General features: G+C 34.6%; 3 protein-coding genes and 1 long non-coding RNA gene across 4 annotated transcripts in view; 2 read left to right on the forward strand and 2 right to left on the reverse strand.

Moving 5' to 3' along the window:
- The window catches only part of spz6 (Spaetzle domain-containing protein 6), a 37,304-nt gene extending 35,649 nt beyond the window's left edge, over window positions 1-1,655 (forward strand). The window contains exon 8 of the mRNA XM_065361275.1: window positions 1,230-1,655. Coding sequence (XP_065217347.1) covers window positions 1,230-1,340 — 111 coding nt within the window. The 3' untranslated portion in view covers window positions 1,341-1,655. The remainder of the gene's footprint in view (window positions 1-1,229) is intronic.
- Pex11 (peroxin 11) lies at window positions 1,491-3,122 on the reverse strand. The gene is made up of 3 exons (XM_065361284.1): window positions 2,841-3,122; window positions 2,640-2,755; window positions 1,491-2,562 (listed from the first exon to the last, which is right to left on the reverse strand). Exons 1-3 carry the CDS (start codon window positions 2,894-2,896, stop codon window positions 2,045-2,047), a joined length of 690 nt encoding a protein of 229 aa, XP_065217356.1. The 5' UTR covers window positions 2,897-3,122; the 3' UTR covers window positions 1,491-2,044.
- A 209-nt stretch (window positions 3,123-3,331) lies between these two features.
- On the forward strand, window positions 3,332-4,505 carry LOC135843410 (uncharacterized). Its single transcript, XR_010558315.1, has 2 exons — window positions 3,332-3,661; window positions 3,814-4,505. It is a non-coding gene; the product is annotated as an uncharacterized LOC135843410 (long non-coding RNA).
- Window positions 4,506-5,064: 559 nt separating this feature from the next.
- The window catches only part of LOC135843406 (protein Wnt-7b-like), a 63,270-nt gene continuing 45,902 nt past the window's right edge, over window positions 5,065-22,432 (reverse strand). The window contains exons 2-7 of the mRNA XM_065361282.1: window positions 11,783-11,933; window positions 9,246-9,366; window positions 8,981-9,144; window positions 8,764-8,871; window positions 8,353-8,624; window positions 5,065-6,940 (exon numbers count right to left, since the gene is read on the reverse strand). Coding sequence (XP_065217354.1) covers window positions 6,739-6,940; window positions 8,353-8,624; window positions 8,764-8,871; window positions 8,981-9,144; window positions 9,246-9,366; window positions 11,783-11,933 — 1,018 coding nt within the window. The 3' untranslated portion in view covers window positions 5,065-6,738. The remainder of the gene's footprint in view (window positions 6,941-8,352; window positions 8,625-8,763; window positions 8,872-8,980; window positions 9,145-9,245; window positions 9,367-11,782; window positions 11,934-22,432) is intronic.

The raw sequence follows: 22,432 nt of genomic DNA on the forward strand, positions 1-22,432 counted from the left end.
AAATTATAAATTGGCATGAAAATCACCAAAATCTTTTATAAAGTTAGCAAAACTTGCATAGGATTTTTCATTAATTATTACTGTATAAATTTCTGAAAGTGGCTAATAAATGATAAAAACTGTACAATTTAACCCAATGTTTTGTAACAAAAAAAAAATTAATAAAGTTTGAAGAAATTTTCGTAAAATTGAGAAAAATTGTGACTAAAAACTGTAAAAAAAAATTATTTAGACTAAAAAAAAATAAAAATAAAAGAGTAAAATTTTCTGCGAATATACCTAAAATATCCAAAAAATTATTAAAAAATACAAAAACTGAAATATTATCAAAATGAAATGAAACTTGGCAAAAATTGTTCAATAAATTTAGGAAACATAAAACTCACTGAAAATCGCCAAAAAAATAACATATTTTAGTAAAAATGAGCGAAATTTGGGAAAATTTGAGTAGCCCTTCATTTAAAAAAGTCCCAAGTACAAAAAAAAACTGACCACAAGTCAAATATTATATCATTTAAAAAACTGTAAAATGCCTTGAAAATGATTAAAAATTATCAAAATTAAATGAAATTACGATGAAAATGCGTAAAATTGATGGAAAATTGCATAAACCATCATTAAAAATCCTAACCATTGAATAGAAACGATTGAAGTGAGAAAAAGTTGACCGAATAGATGGCAACTTGTTCGAAAAATTGCAAACCACTTTAAGAGCGATAAATCCTGTACCAGTTAACGTCGTTCTTAAAATTTCATCCAACGTTGCTCGTTATGCAAAAATTGCCTCGAATTGAAAACGATTTGCACACATCACTTTTCAACAGAAATTCTCTAATTTTCAGAAAATAATTTCAATTTTTTTAGTATTAAGTGTGATGAGAAAACAAGGAATTATTCGATATTTATTCTGAATTAAAAAAAAATAATTTTCAGCTAATTTAAAAAAACTTGTTTTGCGGTTTTAATTGGTGAAATAATCATCAACCCACATATAAATTATAGTTACTCGCATTAGAATTATCTGAAGCTCAATTTAAATCAACCGATGTATTCTTCGAACGTGAAAATTGACATATTTTTCAATTTTCCAAGCGGCGTTACGTTGAAAAAATAATAAATTACTCGATTTCTAGAGTTATTGCGATAAAAAAAACACCATCGAATATTTCACTTTAATATTTAAACACTCTCATACTAATTTTAATCTAACGTGCGATTTTTTACGACAGGTGAGATTATACTACGATTGGTTCTTAGTCCCTGGAAGTTGTAAGTGTTGGAGGCCAGATTACTTCCAGAAATACATGCGATACGGCCGAGATATCAGTTATGAACTGTAACGCCATTATTTATTTTTTAAAAATCATTACTATGTAATGTAATATACATTCTAAGTAGGTAGATACGTAACGACTTGAAAAAAGTATTTTATACTCGTACGTAGGCATATTATTATTAATTTAATTTATATATAAAAAAAAGAAAATTCATGTACTTTCATTATTTATTAAGTAGATGTACGTATTATGTTTATGTAATACGAAATAGAATGACGAATGTATGTAAATAGTAATATAAAAATAAACTCTCGACGAAATCCCAACGTATGACACTGGTACAAAGAAAAACACAAAAATATACGTTTTTTCCTCAAACTTTTCTTTTTCTGCAGATGATTCCTATTCGTAAGACATTTTTGAGAATTGGGAAATCGACCAAAAAATATATAAATTAGCTCATTACTTAGCTGCGTAATGTGTAACAATCATATACAAAAAAAAAAAAAAAAATACATCAATGTAAAGTGCATGCTATATAAAAATGTACGAATATCACAATAAAATCCCCCTAAACCTATCTTTAAAACCTAAACACACCTGGTAAACCCATTGGAGAAAAAGCACACAAAATACAAAAAAAAAAAGGAAGATGTGATTGATGGGCAACTCGAACCGCGAATGCAATGGAAAAATGTTCATATCACAATATTAGAAATGTTTCATCATCCAAAAAAAAAAAAAACACACACAGGGAAAAATACACTTCAAGCCAATGGTAACTTAGCGAAAGGATCTACAACTGTATAAATGCCAACGATAGATGATACAACACCGAACATTCCAATAGTAGCGGGACTCAGATTAACGTAATTTAAAGCAGCCAGAGGAATAAATATATCGCAACTATTTTTCACTAAATCCAACACTACGTCTTTGTGCGTTTCGGAGAACTCGATTAGCTTTCTAATAGCCATCTTTGGATCACTGCATTTACACTTAGCGAACATCTTACTGCCTGCGAGTAGTCTTTTGATTTCGAAATAATCTCGAGCTAAGTTTATGACGATCGTGAACAACCAGTACTTATTAGCGATGCGGTTCCAACGAGAGGTATCGATATCGGCAAGACCAGCTCTGCCGAACCAAATAATATGATCGCAGAGTAGAAACATAGAGTAGGCTATTTTCGATATAGCGCAATTAAAGCTTATTAATTTATCATCGTGGTGAATCAAATTCATCGCCGAATATAACGTATCCAGGCATCGTCCCAATCTCAAAACTGAAACGTACGATGAATACGAAATTAAAACAGAGAATAGAGTTTTATCTCGGCTAAATGTAACGAAAAATACCAACTTCGTCGAAAATTACTCAGCAAATACTCCAAGTTGGCGAATTTATCGACCGATGATCCGGCGGCGTTGTTTTCTTTCAAAATGTACCAGGCTACTTTACTCGCGTACTGAATTAATCTGTGTGAGAAACAAACACCGAATATTACTGTGATAATTTAACAGCCTTAGACGTGAACATGATCACATATTTCTTCAGACTTACCTCGCCAATTTATCTCTTCCAGATGTTTTATTATTAAATATAACCACTTGATTCATGGTAACGAATGGTGAGCTGAGCTACATACGTTTGAGAAAAATTGCACACGATATATGAAATCGTAAACGCTGCTTTTAGATGAAAAAACCTATAAGATAAGAGAAGTGTACGAAAATTCTTCACGCATTATTTAAAAATTCTCTCATTTTGTCCTCGAAAACTGCAAACATTTTCTCAAAATTATCAAATATCAAATTGAAATAAAATTTACAAGCAACAAACTGATAACAAGCCAGATTGTCTAGTTTTCACCTAGTTTTCACAAAAAAAAACTTTTTTCGTGGTGTGGGCGCAATTTGAGAGCTATGGCTATTTATCACCAATGTATTGCACTTGTTTCGTGAGGAGCTTGTAGAGGATTTTCTTAACAGTACCGTAATTTTTTGGAAAGAAAATGAGTTACTAGTGATATTCCTGTATCGAAATTTGAAATTTTATATGCTCAACTCGATTCTCCAGCGCTGCCCAAAGCCCAAACTTGAAGCAATCACCGGTTGCAGTCAGTGAGTTTGGGTCAGCAAATAGATAGGTAGGTATATATCTGTGCCAGCAGTCCTTGGACCTTGGACTTTGGGTTTTGATGTTCATTTTAAACATTCTTCAGGATAGTTTATTTCATTTCTTTTCTTGTTTAGTTGTTTTAAAATAATTTTAGAAATTATAAAGCAAATATGTCGGACGAAATATCAAAGCAAACTATCCAAATTATACTGGATCAATTACAGAAGACGCAGAAGGAAAAAGCTCGCCTAGAAGAACAGTTGGTAAGTTTCACCCTTTGTATTTCAAGAAACACTCTAACATGAGAGCACATATTCTAGTAGAAATAGACATGATCAAAACTAAAAGACCAAATTATTGTTATTAGCTTTTAGAAAGACAATAATTAAATTAACGTGTCAATTGTTTTTTGCAGAATCGAGTAAAAAAATACAAACTGTTACTTAGCGTTCGTGGAAGAATTGAAAGATTAGATTAGAATTGTTATTCCAAGGCAAAGAATTATTGAATGGCAAAAAGTATTCGAGAGTAGAAACATGGTTAGCAATACTCAAATTCAGTGAACACCGATTAGTTGACGATCTACGAAACGAAATATTTAGAAGTGGGTTGACAATCAACGACTTTTGCCAATGTATTGGAATTATTTACAGTGATTCATCAGATAGAGTGGTACGCGGTGTTCCTTTACCCCAGGATATACAAGATTTGGATATTACCGGAGTCGTCAAGTTATTAAAAGTCGATAATGAAGAACCAATTGAGAAGACATTGCATATATTGGTGAAAAAATTGAAGTTATAATCGATAAAGCTGACGTAGTCCAACCTGCTGAAGAAAGTACTACCTACATCGAAGTTGCAGAATCGAATACTGAAGAAAGTAATGGAAGTATTTGAGTTGGTTAAAATCATAATACAAAAATAATGATGAATAGTAGTTCATTGTGTTTATTTTTGTGTGAATAATTCGCATTCGAATTAATTTTTATCTGGATTTGCATTGTAATCTGTTTCTGTATACATATTTTTGTCCTACTCGCATTATTTATAAGTATCCTAGGATCATTATTGTATATTGCATTGAATATAGTATGCCGTACGAATACTTCATGTTTAATATCTTTCAAGTAATATCGGAGTCACAATCATGTAGAAAATCTCTCTCAATAAACCCTAGATTATCAACTAGGTATACATTGAATTTACTTACTCGAATGAAGAAACTGGTACTAAACGTAGTCTAAAATTGAAACCGTAATGAGTAAAACTCGAACTCAAATTAAAAACTAATAAAATCTGAAACTAGAAATAGTAAAACTGAAATTCAGATGTAAAAGTTTTACCATCACTCACTGATGATCTAATCAAATCAGCTCTAACACTAACAGGGTGCGCAGAAATATCCTTCGGGTACCGTACCCCCAAAAAAGTTTTTTGCTAAAAGTTCCAGCTGGTCACAGTGAATGATAGGTAATAATATAATAGCACATGATTGGTTGTTGGACTGAGCTGATAACATTCCATCAATCATAATTATTCATGATTAATGCATCACTATTTCAGTTGCCAACCTATATTTTTAATTAAAAACTTTCTTTGGGGTACTCGATATTTATGCGTACCCTCCTATAAGTCCTATTTCACGATCATAAAACAATTCTAGCTGAAATATCATAATTTTTATTACTACCAATAATGGCCTTAATTTGTAAAAATACAAAATACCACAACTGTCATTCTTAGGTACGTCTAATAAAAATAATCATGAACGTTTTTTTTCCTCTTTTAAATAATTACAATGTAATCTTTTTTTCTCTCTTTTTTACTTATTCAATTACTAAAGGTAAGTACTTATCTAATTATTATACTCGTAGCAAGTACGTATTGTTGCTCTCCATTTAAAACAAAACAAAAATAAAATACATAGGTGATAAAAGAGCTATTAATATACTTACAAAGCGAACTCGTTTCTTATGAAATACATCGACTAAATAATATAGGTAAATAAATACCTACAGACCACATTGAATTGCAATAGGTACTAGGTCTGCGTGTTACAACAATTTCGAATATATAGGTACCATATCTTAACATAAAAATAATGGGTATAAAAATAAAAATGTACGTTTATAAAAAAAAGAAAAATTAAAAATCAATGATAAAAACAAGAATGAAATAACTATTATGGCAGCAGTTAGTCTAGATTATAATTTATTATCAATACAAAATTATTCGATATTATTTCGAGAAACATATTGATAGTTAGGCCAGCTGAGCTTACTATTTTAGGAAATTGGTGCGAAAAAAAAAATCATCGGTGACTAGAGATTACCTAATTCAAAGTACATAAATTTTCCTGTGATTAGGAGTAACAGGTATTGCGCTTATGCCTACACATATTTCATAGATGAAGGTAAGCGATTCGTACACATTGGAGTAAAAATCCATATAGACACGTAAGTAGGTACTAGCAAAAGAAAATCTTAATCTATAAGTACTCGAACATTTATCAGTTCAAAATGTAAAACTGGTTCAAAAAATCTATCCGAATAAAATTTAAACATTTGGGCAAAAAATTTACATGTTTACACGTAGGTATAGTTGTAGGTACATACTTAATTATTTCTAACGAAAAAGCCAACGAAACTCAAAAAAAATGGGCCATGTTTGCTCAATGCTCAGCATTGTTTTAGGTCCATGAAGCTAACGAAATGATAAGGCAATAAAAGGGATTTTTTTCAATCTGATGTTCATCCTTCGATCATCTCAGATAAGTACAGGAATTTTGGAGGTCAGACTTATCATCATTCATGACGAGTAACATCGTTCGATGATTCTAGTTTGATTTCACAAGATATCAGGTTTAAACTCAAGAAATGATGAAGTAAGCCCGAAAGCCAAGAACTATAGAATCCAACTCCAAAGAAGCGAAGAAATACTATTGAACTTTCGAATTTTACGTAAGTAAAAATGACTAGTACCTTTGCAACATTATCAGTATTTTTTAAGAATAAAGAAACAAACAAACAAAATCAAGAGAAGAAAAAAACTGTTTCGTCCAATCAACGAATAATTTAGATACGTAAAAATCAAAAAAAAAAAAAAAAAAAAAAAAAGGCCTACTGTAAAATGAGATCAAAACTTAAGTTTAATTTTTTATGGCGTATAATGAAATGAAAGTGTATAATTTAGGAAATAAAAAAAATTTTATAATCATGCCCTATAGCTACAAATGCGATAAATCAGATGGGAGATGGACAATTTTTTTCATGTAAGTCAATCAACAAAAGGGTTCAAATTAGTACATAGAAAGGGGTGTCAAACATAAGGGAAGGGTACTAGTTACAAATGAATTCTTCTTTTTTCTCTTTACACAGCTCGCAGACGACTTTACAGCACCACTCGAATCTACATCTACATTTTTCTTCAACGTCGCGAATTCGCGTTTGGTATCCTCTACCGCAGCACAATAAGCTGCATCCGTCCAGTCCGGGACTACCTTGATTGCACAAACGACCTTTGGTTCCGAGAATTCCGAGCCTGAAAAATACGAAATAATAATTGCATCTTAATGGCGGATTAGAGGACAGCGATCAAAATTGATCTGCAGATTATAAATTTGAGGTCTAGCAGAACAGAGTGTTCACTTTTCTGAAGAAATTATTTTCTCTGCAACTTTTTTCACAAAAATAAGCACTTCTGACAATTTTGAAAAAAAAATAAAACTTTCTATCAATTTTGGTGGAAAAATTTTTTAAACAAAAATATGCTCTTTTGACGATTTTGACGAAAAATTACGGTTTTATGACAATTCTGAGAGAGAACCCGACGTTTTTTTTATGAATTAAGACTATTTTGACAATTTTGGCAAAAAATGAAACTTTTTATCAATTTTGATTAAAACAGCCTTTTTTTTTGACAAAAATGGGCACTTTCGACTATTTTGAACAAAAAAGAGATCATTTTGGAAATTTAGGAAGATATCTTTGGCAAAAAAAAAACTTTTCACAATTTTTACGAAAAGTTGCCATTTTTTTTTGACAAATTTGGCAAAAATTTCAAACTTTTTACAATGTTGGCAAAAAATTAAAAAAGAGATCTTCCAGTCAATTTTGCCAAAACTTTTAGAGAAAAATGGACTTTTTGAGGAAAATAAGCACATTAGGACCTTTTACAACTTTGACAAAAACATGGAACATTTCATCAATTTTGGCAAATAATAGAACTTTCTGACAATTCTGAAAAAAAGGGAACTTTCTGGCAATTTTGATGAAAAACTGAGTTATTAAAACAAAAATTGGCACTTTTGACAATTTTGGCCAAAATTAGGTTTTTTTAATATTTTTTTTTTTTTTATTTCTGGCAAAAAAATAAATTTTTTATTAATTTTGGCAAATATTGGAACTTTTTGACAATTTTGGGGAAAATTCAACGTTCTGGCAATTTTGATGAAAAGGAGACGTTTTAAAAACAAAAATTTGTACTTTTGACAATTTTGGAAAAAATTAGGTTTAAATTTTTTTGTCAATTTTGGCAAATAATGCAACTTTGTGTAAACTTTTGCAGAAAATGAAATTTTCTATTTATGACATTTGATGAAGAAAATGAGACTGCTGGACAATTGTAGCAAAATAACAGGACTTAACGACAAAAATGAGGACTTTTGACAATTTAGACAAAAAAAAAGGGAACTTCCTGGATATTTTGGCAAAAAAACATGGATTTTTTTGAAAATTTTGGCAAAACATTGGACTTTTCTTATGAAATCTACCCAAAAAACAGTATTTTTAGACAGTTCAAGACGAAAATTAAAACCCACTTCTTGGATGTTTTAGGCAAAAAATCCAGAATTTCTCAGCAATTTCAACGAAAATAAAGACTTTTTAAAAATCTTGACAAAACCACGACTTTTTTGAAAATAAAGGAAGCAGTTGAGGGTGAGGTTCACTTACGTTTCGTTTCGTTCGCAGTAATCGGGCGAATCCTCCAGAAAAACGAGCTCAGTACGATTAGGCTGCTTGATATCTTTACCAGCTGCACGAAGCTTTTTCATTCGTTTTTTCTTCTTGTCGACCATTTTGACTAGAACTGCTCCCTCGTAACGGGCACTCAATACGTCTCCGACGTCTCTGAAAGCTGGTAATTTACGCCAGCATACGCGAGAATTGCACGATCCGGACATACCGTGACATTTACAAACTCGTTGCATTTTTGATCGGATTATCTGTAGAAGCAGATAGATAAATTAACATAAAAGTAAGTACGGATAAAGTGATGTTTTGCTGGTAGTTCTCAGAGAAGACCGAAAACAGAAATGCTCTCAATTTTTACGTAACAAATAAAAAATTATCAATTATCATTACCCGTCTTCCGGCTTCGTTATTATGTAAATTCATAAGTCCAATGGGAGAATCTGGATCCTCGGACGAATCGACAAAATCTCTGCTAAAATTTTCTCCAAAACTGATATCCTTAAAAAAAAAAAAAAAAACGGATGGAGGAGTAGAAAATTAATAATCTATTGTCGAATGCAAAATATACACGTTAAGTGCAAAGAAATTAAAAAGTAGCAGAACCTACCTCCGAGCAGCCTCCCCATTGCCAACCTTTATTTTTGCCTTTGCGCGAACGTGGTTTGCTGTCGCAACTGCATTCGTTCAGTTCGCCTCTGGAACACGCTCTGGTAATTGTGTAAGCGATTCCTGCCGATGTAATGGCGTGTACGTAAGCACTTTCGCGACTTCCTGTTGATGGCACGAAAAAAAGAAGCATTAGGTACTCGATTTATGCAGGTATACGTATAAAATTAGGTGAGCATGAGCAATTATGAAAATGTGATACATACTGACTGAGATAATGCCACCGAACACTGATGAAGCATTATAATAAGTGGTGCAATTCCATCGGCTCATACGAAACTGGTGCTGGCATTCTTCGATGCCATATTTGGCACCGGTACCGATCGTCTAGAAACAAAATAAATAATTAGGTATCGTGAAATTCGATAGACTCACTTGAAAAATTTTGAAAAAAAAAATAATAATAAAAATAAAAAATGATCAATTAATTGAGAAAACTCTCAAAAACATACGAGTACATTTCAAAACTCATATTACGTACTCCATTTTTCAAAATTTCAAGGCCCAAGCCTCCCTCTTGGGCTCTGGAGACTCAATTTTGATTTTAGAGTCAATAGTGACCTTAAAAAGACCAAACAGACGGGTCAATTACCACGAGAAGCCAGATAGGGATACATACAACCTTGGGAAGCCAGGCACACGAGGTCAATGACCTTGATAAGACAGATATCGGAACTTTGAAAGCAAGACATACGGGTCAATAACCTTGTGAGATCAGACTGATGGATCAAAGACGTTAAGAGACCAGACAGTCATTCAGCAGGCAGATGGGTCAATGACCTTAGGAGGCTACGCAGGCTACCTACGGCCTTTCAAAGTCAGACAGAAATTCATACAGCCTTGAGAAAAAAGACACACGAGGTCAATGACCTTGATAAACGGAACCCTACCTTCGAGGACAAGATAGACGGGTCAATAACCTTGTGAGACCATACAGATGGGTCAAAGACCTTACATACAGCAATCAGATGGGTCAATGACCTTGAGAATCCAGGCACGCGAGGTCAATGACCTTGATAAGACAGACAGGCGACCTTCAAAAGCAAGGCAGATGGGTCAATGACCTTGTGAGGTCAGGTAGATGGATTAAAGATCTTAAGAGACCACATTAAGCTGACGGGTTAATGACCTTAAGCCATACAGTCGAGTCAGTGGCCTTAATAGATCACACAAGCGGGTTAATGACCTTAAAACACCAGACAGGTATACGGGATAATTGAGACAGACTGAGTCAATGACCTTAAAAGGTTCGCCAATGGGATCAATGATTTCTAGAGGGTAGCCATGCAGACCGGGTCAATGTCCTTAAAACACCAGACAGGTATACAAGATAAACAACCCTAAAAAATCGACATATGGATCAATGACCTCAAAAGTTTAGTCATAGGGACAGATGACATTAAAAGGTCAGACAAGCCGGCTGAATGAACCTGAGAGACCAGTCATGCATGCAGATGACCTTGAGAGGCCAGACAGACCGGATTGATGACCTTAATATGCCCGTCACTGGGAACAATGATCTCTAGGGTAGCCATGTAGACAGACAATCTTGAGAAGCCAGACAAACCGGGTCAATGACTTTAAAACACTAGACAGGTATCTAGGATAGACGACCCTAAAAGGTCAGACAGACGGGTCAATGATCTCAAGAAGTTCAGTCATACAGACAGATGACATTGAAAGGCTAGACAGGCCGGATGAATGACTTTAATATGCCAGCCAACGGAATCAATGATCTCTAGAGGGTAGCCATGCAGACCGGGTCAATGACCTTGAAACACCAGACAGGTATGCAAGATAACAACCCTAAAAAATCAGACATATGGGTCAATGACCTCAAAAGAGTTTAGTCATATGGACAGATGACATTTAAAGGCCAGACAGGCTGGGTGAGTGACCTAAAGAGGCCAGGCATGCTTACAAATGACCTAAAGAGTCCAGACAGACTGGGTCAATGACCTTAATAGGCCAGTCAACGGGATCAATGATCTCTAGAGGGCAGCCATGCAGACAGACAATCTTGAGAAGCCAGACAAACCGGGTCAATGACCTTAAAACACCAGACAGGTATCTAGGATAAACGCCCCAGAAAGGTTAGACATGAGGGTCAATGACCTCAAGCGTCCAGTCATACGGACAGATGACATTGAAAGGCCAGACAGGCCGGGTGAACGACCTTAAAAGGTCTGACATGCGTACAACTGACCTAAAGAGGCCATACAGACCGGGTGAATGACCTTAATAGGCCAGTCAACGGGATCAATGATCTCTAGAGGGTAGTCATGCAGACAGGCGATCTTGAGAGACCTGGCAGGTCGGGTCAATAACCTAAAGAGACCAGACTGGCAGACGGACGACCTAAGCAAAGGATACTCATTGGTGAATGGCCTTGAAAGGCGAATGACCTTGAAATGTGAATGATCAGACCAGACCAAACATCTTGTGATCAAATTTTTAAGGTGACTGTAATTCTGAAAGTTCAATCAATTTTCAATTTATTTTTTATTCCTGCTTTTAGGATACTGAGTAGACCAGGAATGAAAATTTGTATTTTAGTAACTGACCAACGCAAAGTTTTGGCATCGCATTGGCTTCTTTGAAGGCACGCCCCCCACTCTCCAAAAAAATAAATAAAATAAAAGTTATTGAAGTGGACTTTCAGGTGCTTGCGGTTGTCATCATTCTTGATAAGTCACTGGAAATTCTTGAGAAAATTATGGTAACTAATCCAATAAATACGTACATGTAAAATTCCGCCATTGAGATTGCACAAATGTCGTTGTTTTTGGTTTAAATATGGTAAATCGTCGCAGTTTTGCCTCTGAAGGGCAATGGCTGATCCGGTGGTGCCAAGTGAGGGTGGTCCTGATGGATATCCTTGTAAACCCAATAACCTGTTGAAAAAAACATACAAATCTAATGAGTGAAAGTGAGTGAAACAGAAATCTTTGAGAGGCAAAATATTTTTCGTCACATCTGCTGACGAAATAAAAGAGTACAAATTTCAGCTATTCTAGGGGGCCAGCTTGATTTTCAAGGGAGGGGGCTAAAATCGTCATGATTTTACATCACTCAAAAGGGGATTTTCAGAGATAATAAAAGTTGAAATTTTACAGTGAATTTGTATTTTTTTTAATTTCTGAAAATTGAGAAGGCCACCGCAGGTCGAGTTTTCCGAAAATGGAAGAAATAGAAAACCTCACCAGAGGTCTCCACTTTGCGGGGAGGGGGTAAAATCCCAACTTCGAAAATAAAGGCCACTCTAATATTCCCAGTGTTATTCAATTTCTACATCACATTGGATTTTGGAAGTGTCGTTTGATACAATTTTGGACGATGAGTGAGCAAAATACGAGTATCACTACCAAAAAAGAAAAATACTTATAAGAATAAAATACCAGTAGAAACCCATCGAGCATAAAAGTACAAGAAAAATCTCTCGCTATGGCGACTTCGATGTCAAATTCTCAAAACTATGGTCAAGTCGATATGCAAACGTGGCCGCTTACGCGTATACATATAATGATGCCCGGGTAGGAGTGGCAGCTAAGAAAATTGCTTTTAACATATATACTGTAAATCTTGCTGTCTATAGGCGCGTTTATAGCGATAGACTACACCTATCCTATACACTATACGAGTACACTATACTATACAGAGACTATAAAGAACATAGTGTTTCAGTCATCCATCAAAAGAACAAACAACAAACCGTTCCATTCTTCTATCTCTGTCGCCGCGCATCGGGCACCGCCAAACCGACAATTACATCTACTGATTTACCATCAAGTAGATTGGTAGGTAGGTAATGTACTCTTGGAACTTGGATTTACCTGGCTATATGTAGTAGGTAGGTACGAGTGAGAGATGAGGTACTACAAGTAGGTGGTTAAAATCGAAATTGAAATAGTACGCTTCTTTTCTTTTTCTTTTTTTTTTTACCGCTATAACCGGATGGCACACCAAATACTTGGTCATATTTTCATACATCAACGCCTTGTAATGTGCTAGACTCGACTCGACTGCTCCAACCTTAATGGCTCGGTGTTGTGTTGTCGAATTGGGTGATTTGAATTCTAATTATTCTACTTCTTGAGTACTGCTTTAGAATAGGGGAAAATTTCGAGCATAATTTTAAATTGCAGGTGTTCCGAACTATGGAGGCTATTTTTGTGGCCTATTTTAAATATTTTAAACTCGGAAATTCTTTGAAAAACTCGAAAAATTAGGTGCTATCGGCTACTTTGCGACGAAACGATTTTTCAAATCGTTCGAAAAATGTCGAGAAATAATGAAACCGGTTTTTTGAGATAATTGTCCTTTGGGATCAAATCAGTGATATTTGAACTTCTGAAAATTTTCAAAAATCAATGTCAAATTCTTCTCACAAGGGAACCCTCCCACGTGATAATCTCCGATTTGAATGAAACTTGGACTGCTAGAAAGAGGACCTCAAAAAAACCCCATCCCCCAATTTTTAGCTGCTGAAGTTTATTTTTCGATTTTTGGCGAGCGTTTGAAATTTTGTGCATTTTTTATACTTTTTCTCAAGTCATGTCAAAAAATTCGATTTCTGATGATAATTCCAGATTTGACTGACGGTAGTACTTATCGATTAAGAATCAAGCATAGACCCTTTGGCCAAAATTTCAGCAGCTGAAGTTCATGTGGTGAGGAGAAACGACCATTTTTCGAATTTACAGAACAACTTTACCTGTGTACTCAAAACTTCAAACGCTCGTCAAAAATCGAAAAATCAATTTCAGCAGCTGAAAATTGGGGGATGGGGGTTTTTTGAGGCCCTCTTTCCACCAATCCAAGTTTCATTCAAATCGGAGATTATCATGTGGGGGTGGGGGGGGGGTTCCCTTGTCAGCACAAAGCTCAACTTATTCTCTTTTGTTCCATTTTTTTTTTGAACTGTAAATCGTTCTCTATGTTATCAATTCGCCCAATTTTCAAATAATTTCACTCTCATAGAAACACAATAATTAGTTTAAGAGGTTTCTATACATTCAAAATTTTGGGTACATCAGAGAAAGTAAAATTTCAATTTTGGCCAGTTTCTTTTTTTCGCGAGAATTACGAAAAGAAAAGTCGACCAAATTGCTGAAAATTAAAAGGAAATGGGTGAAATTTGAAATTAGCCAAACCAAAAAATATATATAGGTATGAAATAAAAATTTGTTAAAATGGATTAAAATCGAAAGAAAATTGATTGTGAAATTTACGTTAATTGTTAAAATTAATAAAAACGTAGATATAGAAAAGATTTAACTAAAATTGGTCAAATGTAGACAGAAAGGCTCAAAATTGAAAAAACATCAACGAAAAATGCTGGAAATTTTTAGAAAAAAAATGTCAAAAACTTGAAAATAATTTACAATATAGAAATGGACAAAACGCCACAAAAAATTGACAAAAAGCACGTAAATAAGTAGGGTATAATTTTGCTAAATTTTATAAGGAAAAATTTCGACAAAATAGCTCAAAATTACAAAAGAAAAAAAAATTAAAAATGATATAAAAATTATTTAACTTATTTAAAAAGTGAACTATCAACAATTTTTATAATATTCCACGAAAATTGATTGAAATTCATGAAAAATTTGACAAAATTAACTTGAAAATGGCAAATATTGCTCAAGATATGAACTATGGTACATCAAAGTATATGAAATTGAATGAAAATTGAAGAAATTGACAAGAAAAACGTTCTCGAAATTAACAAGGACTTTTTTAAATATGTAAGGCATAAAATACATACGTATTAAAACTCGTTTAAAATATGATATCAAAGTATTCATAATATTTCACCAAACATCGAAAAAGTGCCCGAAGGCCGAAACCAAAAGCTCGGAAAAGTTGTCAGGAAAAAAAGTGTTTGAAATTTCAATAAACATAATTCAAAAATAAAATAACGCTAATTTGGCAAAACATAACAAAACTTGAAAAAAAAACTTGATAAATTTTCAGAAATTTTCAAAAAAGTGGACAAAAATATAGTTTATGAAAATTATTGAAAAATGAAAAAAAATCGCATAAAAATTTCTTGAAATTTACGAAAAAATTTCTAAATGTGCATAAAATATTTTTGAAAAAAAATTAGGACTTTAAAAAAAATATTGTAGACACACTAAATTGATTGGGAACGATTTCAAACGACTTTGAGCAGTTTTGAAGTCTCTCCAGCAGGTTTTTAAAACCCTCATTTTTGGGTAAAAATGAGAAAAAAATTGCTAAATATATCTAGAAAGCTGAAATTTAGTACGTGCTCATTTTTCACTCCTCGAATTGATTGAAAATGGTTTCGAATCGTGTCGAGCAGTTTTGGAGCCTCCGGCAGATTTTCTCAAGTACAACATTTTGCCCAATGAAGTTGCTGGGAAGCTGAAATTTCGACTGAATGTGGGGTTGAGTTGTGTTCGAGCCTCCAGCAATTTTTTGAATTTCCCAGTTTTCAGGAGAGGGGGGGGCTAAGATTGGTCCAATTGTGCAAAACGAGTAAATCTGGGAATAAAAATCTGAAAATTAGTTTGCACGCCAGAATCGATCTCCCCCTCCCTTTCCCCCAATCAATTTCGGCAATTTTCGAACCAATCTATAGGCTCGTGCAAAAGTCGATTTTTTGATGGTAAAAAAAAAAGATCAGAAACCTTTGTTTTTATTGATACTTCCACTGGTCAGTAGGTAGGTACCAGGTACAGAATGATAACTGTAGATAGGTAGATAAAAATAGCGAATACCGTATACCAGATATCTGCGAGTAGGTACCTAATATAAAAGTCCTAGAGTATCTCTATACGTTGTTGCACGTGCTTCAACATCTCTTACGTCTCTTGAAAAACTTTCCATTTCGAGTTCATAAGCGTAATTGCAACTCTTTTTGATTTTCAATTTAAAAGCTCTTACCCAAGTCCTCGAGATTTTTATATACGCGGTCCTATTCTCGTATACTTATACTTACCCACTGACTTATTATTATCATTATTAGCCTATTGACTTTAACAATTCGTCGTTGAAAGAATAAAACAACGAAAAAAAAATAAGAGGAAAAGAAAGAAGCGAATTGAAAAATGAAAAAAAAACCATGATGAATGGATAAGTGGGGGATATTGTTGAGTATATCTCGTACAAATGTTAAATTATTCGTGTTGGAATGAAGAAAAATAGTGCACCAGCATATAAGAGATGACCAATTGGGAACGTATTAAAAAATCGAGGCAAAAATTTAATGAAAATAGTTGAACCGATTTTTCATGGAAAAAAATTCAAATTTCATCGAATTGAAGTAGAACTCTAAAATTTGGTTTTTATTCTGTTTTCGAGACTCCTCAAATTGATTAATGACTATTTCGTTCAGTTCTGGAGTCTGAAAAGAATTTTTGGAGTTTTTTGTTTTCAAAAAATTCCCTTTACAAGGTCGTGATCTTTATAGTCCGGCATATGACAATAGGAGTAATTGCACCCCCCCCCCCCCCCCCGCCGATCCTCCGGGACAACTTTTTTCTTAAAGGGGACATCCTAAGGAACATTTTAAAACAAACTTGCCAAAAAAAAGTTGGCCTTACTTACAAAATGGCGGCCATTTTGATTGACAGGTCAGCCGAAATCGCAGATTTTGCGTTTTAACATGGGACTTGCACAAACTTTTTCAAACTTTACAAAGATAGATCGAAAGATCATGTAAAAATTCATCACCTGTCAAAATTTCAAGTGCTAAAGTGCGTTTTTCGATTTTTGGTGAATTTTTAAAAATCGAAATCAGACCAAAAATGAGGGAAAAAATCAAAATTTTACCAAATTAATCGAGAAAGCTGAAATTTGGGATATACCCTATTTTCGACATGCCAAATCGATTGGAAACGGTTTCAACCCATTTTGAGCAGTTCTGGAGCCTCCAGCAGATTTTTGAAACTCGAAATTTCCACAAAATTCCATCAAATTGGAGTTGTAAAGCTAAAATGTATTCTAAACACTAATTTCAATACGCTACGAACTACTGCAGGTGAATTTCCAGTCGTTTTGGAGCCTTCAGCGACTTTTTGAAAATTCCTGAAGCCTCCAGCAGATTTTTGAAACTTACATTTTTACAAAATTTCATCAAATGGAAATGGAAAGCTGAAATTTACTCTACACTCCCATTTTAACACCCTCTGAAAACGACTTCTGGTGAATTTCCAGTCATTTTAGAGCCTCCAACGACTTTTTTGAAAATTACTGGAGCCTCCAGCAGATTTTTGTAAGTTTAAATTTTCACAAAATTTCATCAAATGGAGATGTAAAGCTGAAATTTACTCTACACTCCAATTTTAACACCCTATGAAGACGACTTCAGGTGGTTTCAAGTCCTTTTAGGGCCTCCAGCGACTTTTTTGAAAATTACTGGAGCCTCCAGTCCCGGACTATTAGCACCAATTTTTAGCTCTGTGGTTGGGTTTCAAAATGTCGTAGAGTAAGAAGTAGGTATAGTTCATTGAAAATAGAATCTTGCTGAGGTTCTAGGTCATTTTTTCAAATCTTGAAACTTGGATCCAGACATCTTCAGCAGGTCTCTATTAACTCTACAAATTATTATTCTGACGATTAAATGATTTCCATACTGCTTTTTCTGACAAATCGAAGTTTCACTACCATTGCTATCAAATCAAGGTTTGATTGATGTCTGTCTTTCAGAAAAAAATTAGATCAAAAAAAAGAAGCCTTCTGTACACAGGTTGGTATGATTCATTGTCAAACTGAATGCAATCTCACAGTTCTGCGAACTGATGTGTACAAGAAGACTAGTGGCTGAGGCTGGTGTGGGACATGTACATGTGGAAGCCGTACTTCTCTTCATCATTACGTCCTCACAGGTGTTTACGCCTAGATACCTACCTACTACTACTACCCATATACATACATAGGTATATTTAAGACTGTTAGCCATTAGGCACTTTAATTACGCCACAGTGCGGCTAAACGGTTTAAAATCAACGGTCTAATAATTAGTCTACTTATTAGAGGAGGCGTTCGTCCGTTGCATCGCATCGTTTTTGAATTCACCGCGGCAAAGGCGTGGTATATACCTAGGAGTAGGTACGCGAATACAAATTAAAAGATAATTTCCGTTTCACCCGCACACCGACACCGTCGTGCACTGTAATTAACAAATGGAAAAACAAAAGCAGAAAGAGAAAACCGCATCTGAGAAGAAGAAATATCGTATCATCCATCAATGGTAATGGTAGTACCTTGCTCTTGCTTGCTCCGATGAAGAATACGAGTAGATGTGCATGAATGTGTACGAGTATAGTATTGTGTGTCTGTAGGTCTTACTCTTAGTAAATTAGGCGTACCTGGACTACCTGCCTGTATCTTCATCTATACATCACTATCGTATGTATCTGTGAGACCACCTCGAGAATATTTTACCTACCTATTTTATTTTTGAAAAATAATGTACGTTTTTCAACGATTTAGACACGCTGTATCGATTCTCACACATTCGATAATGTGTAACGTATTCTGAGAATGACGATAGCTCATTAATTAGTGTTATAACCAATGCCGTTATAGACGATTAGATTTTTTAATGTTTATAGCTTTTTCAAGCTAACCGATTAATGGCATATTAATTAAGTAATGAATGATTTTAATCGACGAGCCTGATTTTAATCAATTTATTTATGAGTTCAACCCTCCTCTTGGCCTTAGAATTTAGAACACCGAAATTAGGTACCAATTGTGGTTGAAGAATTTACTATAAGATCGTAATAAAGATTGGACAGATCTAATAACAATCGAAACTATAGATACGTCGTGATTTACTACACAAATACCACGATTTACTATCGTATTTATGAATATTCAAAATCTCAGAGAACTCATATCTTTATTTCGTACCTCAGGAGTAATAAGGTCACATCTCAAAAAAAATTGATTTTGATGTTTTTGCATTTTTGGGGTTTGTATGACCCTCCTCGACCAAAAATTACACTTTGAGTTGGGAACATTATCTAGATCTTGTAAAAAACGCAAAACGCCTAACTCAAAATCTCAACAACATTGCAAGATGTTTGGAGTTATAAGGGTACATCTCAAAAAACTCCACCTTTTTTGAGCAAATTTTGTACATACAAAGTGTTAACAAATAGTTTTGATTGTTTTGAATGTTTGTCAGTTAGAAATAGTCACAAGGAGTGCATTTTTTATTGGTTTGTACCAAATGGAAAAATTTTTTTAAATTGATCACTTTTCAGAAAAATGAATTTGCACATATCATGAAATTTTAGTTTTTTGAGAAAAACTCAAAAACTAAGCACTCTAAAAAAAAACTAACGGCATTATGTCGATTGGAAATTTAATTCTCTACAACTTTGTTATCATGAAATTTTTTTTGGACGCTTCCTTTCGCCTCCACATCAACTTTAATGAAAGGTTATAACTCAAAATGTTTTCCAAACATTGAAATATTTCCTCTTTAAGATTTTATTTTTCAAAGTGTTCTTATGCTAAATGAAGGTAGGATACCATATCTTTAAAATGAGGTGCTATTCATTCCTCACAATTAATTATAAGTTGATAAAAATAATGAATCAAGTTTTAAAAAAAAGAAAATCACTCTCCTGTAAAATTTCACTTTTTTGAGATGTGACCTTATAACTCCCGAGGTGCGATTTCTAGGCAGAGTACCTCTGAATAGCCACATTTTCAAAAAGACAAAAAAAGACTGATTTAAAAGTAAAATTTTTTTGAAAATGATGAAAAATAAAATTGATGTCTGTAGGAACAAATTATTTGAAAATTTTTCATCTCTGAGTAGAATACTTCTAGATAATTTTTTTTATTCTAAAAAAACTTGGATAAATTAAGATTTAAAAAAAAATTTAATCTCCTTTCAGAGTTTTTTTAAAATGATGTTCTCTTTAAGAAAAAACCTCCTTACTTGGAAGTAATCAATTACCAAAGTCAATACAATTTTATTTAAAATTTCGGAAGTATTCCAATATTTTCAACAATTTTTAATATTTTATGTACATTAAAATTTTTTTTTGTAAATTTTAAACTATTTTTATGCTATTTTTTTCATTTTCCAATAATTTTTACACATGTACTTAGTTCAGTTTTGTCCATTTTTTGGAAATTGCGAGATTTATCAACATTTTTTCAATTTTTGCTATATTTTGCCGAGTCTTGTTATTTCGCTTTCTGTTGCTACCCAATCTGCTTTTGGGGAAAAGCCCCAGTTCCAGGAAATGAAAATATTTGAGATTCTGCGCCTCTTCTGAATGGTTGATTATATTTGGAAATCGATTTTTTGGATAAATTCGTGTTTTAAAAATGTTTCACCTGTTACTCCAAAATCTTCGACCAAATCGACGCCAAAAAGATCTCCGATTCCCAACAATCTCACTACATAATTGCGTTGAAATCAAGATTTTCATGTCTGAATTTGAAGCTTCACCAAAATCATACGCGGAAACTGTTTGAAGCCAAGACCATTCCAAATGGAAAACCCCTATGGATACTTACTTCGAAGAAATCCATAGCCGCTAACGACGCGCCAAATGTAGGTTTTAGACCTCGGGGAAAGCAGTCAGACTTTGATACGTCTGATGTTCCCTATCGATCATCAAGCAGCAGTACATGATCTGCTGTATGTTGCCAGAGACACATGCCTCAACATAGCCAGCATGTTATTGAGATCTCTGGGAAATCTAACCATCGAAGACATCGTCTGTCTGAAACTCCTAATTCGTTACTTGTCCATATAGACACTGGACCTGCGTATAAGACAACCAACTGGCAGCCATCTTGGCAAAATATCCTGTGTAACGCCAATTTATCCCGCTGGGTGATCTTGGCAGCGCTGTACTTCAATTTTGCAGGCAACAGGGAAAAGGGAGGGTTGTGTAGTCCAGAAGGAACTCCTGGCTGCGCGCGCAGTCAGCAGTACCTCGCGGACTACACAACCCTCCCTTCTCTCTGTTGCCTGCAAAATTGAAGTACAGCGTAAAGCTCTTTAATACAAGTATGGAAATAGATTATACTCTTAAGAAAGTCATAGGATTTTACATAAGTTTTACATACTGCGCAGTGCGCGAGCAAGCATCAAATCAGCTGTTCACGTACAACGTTGCGCCCCATTGGTTGCTCCACCCACCTCCACCGCGTGACGACACCAACCTGCCATGCGCAGTACGTAATACATACGTAAAATGCTAAGACTTTCTTGAGAGCATAATCTATTTCCATACTTGTATTAAAGAGCTTTAGTACAGCGCTGCCAAGCAGTGTTGCCAAATTCCGGAACAAGTTCTGTTTTGTGGAACTTTTCAGGGCTGTCGGAACATTGACCGGAACCAGGGCTTCAAACCCGAACGTTTTCGGGTACGGGTATCGGGTACGGGTACAGAAAATTTTTTCAGAGGATCGGGTACGGGTATCGGGTACGGGTACAGAAAATTTTTCGGGTACGGGTATCGGGTACGGGTATGGGATTTTCTTCAATTTTCGCCATTTTTGATACAATTTTGATGAAATACCCGAAAAAATACCCGATCTATCGGGTATTCGGGTTCAAAATAGTTTAATCGGGTACGGGTTCGGGTACAGGTATTCCTTGTTTTATTTTTTCGGGTACGGGTACGGGTTCGGGTACAGAAATTTATGGATTTTTGTTCGGGTATTCGGGTATTCGGGTACGGGTACGGGTACGGGTACGGGTACGGGTACGGGTACGGGTTTGAAGCCCTGACCGGAACTTTTCCTTTTGGAGAACTATTTGGGAATTTTTTCATTCCCCGGAACTTTTTTTCGGAACTTGTAGTAAAACATGCAAAAATGGACGTTTTTCTGTTGTTTGAACCCATTTTTTCTAAAAATTTTTACTCTCGCTTCGCGCTCGAGCTGTAATTTTGCCTTCATTTTCATATAATCATCACACATGACGACAACTTTCCAGAAAATTACGCTTAATTTCGATTTTTCACGCCTAAGTAAAAATTGCCCCCTCCTTGAGATAATCCTGGCTGCGTCACTGATAGGCCACCCCCCCCCCTTTCAGCAAAAAACATTGAAATTTTGTATAAAATCATGTTTTAAAAAAACGGAACTTTTTGTTGAATTTTGGAACATTTTTCGGAACTTTTGAAAAATTTTCTGTGGCAACACTGCTGCCAAGAGCACCCAGCAGGATAAATTTGCGTTACACAAGTTTTCTTTACCATTTCCGTTCCCCTCAGCCTGCAGTTGGTTGTCTTATACGCAGGTCCAGTGTCTATACTTGTCCAGTACGATCCATAGACAGCTGATTTGTTCCAGCAATGTTGATTTTGCTGGATGTCTGAGGACGTATTACTCGACAACTGGCATACCTATCGAAAATGCTGATGCAGCGATATTGTGGGTC

Source organism: Planococcus citri, chromosome 4, assembly GCF_950023065.1.
Source record: "Planococcus citri chromosome 4, ihPlaCitr1.1, whole genome shotgun sequence".
In the NCBI taxonomy this organism is placed as follows: Eukaryota; Metazoa; Arthropoda; class Insecta; order Hemiptera; family Pseudococcidae; genus Planococcus; species Planococcus citri.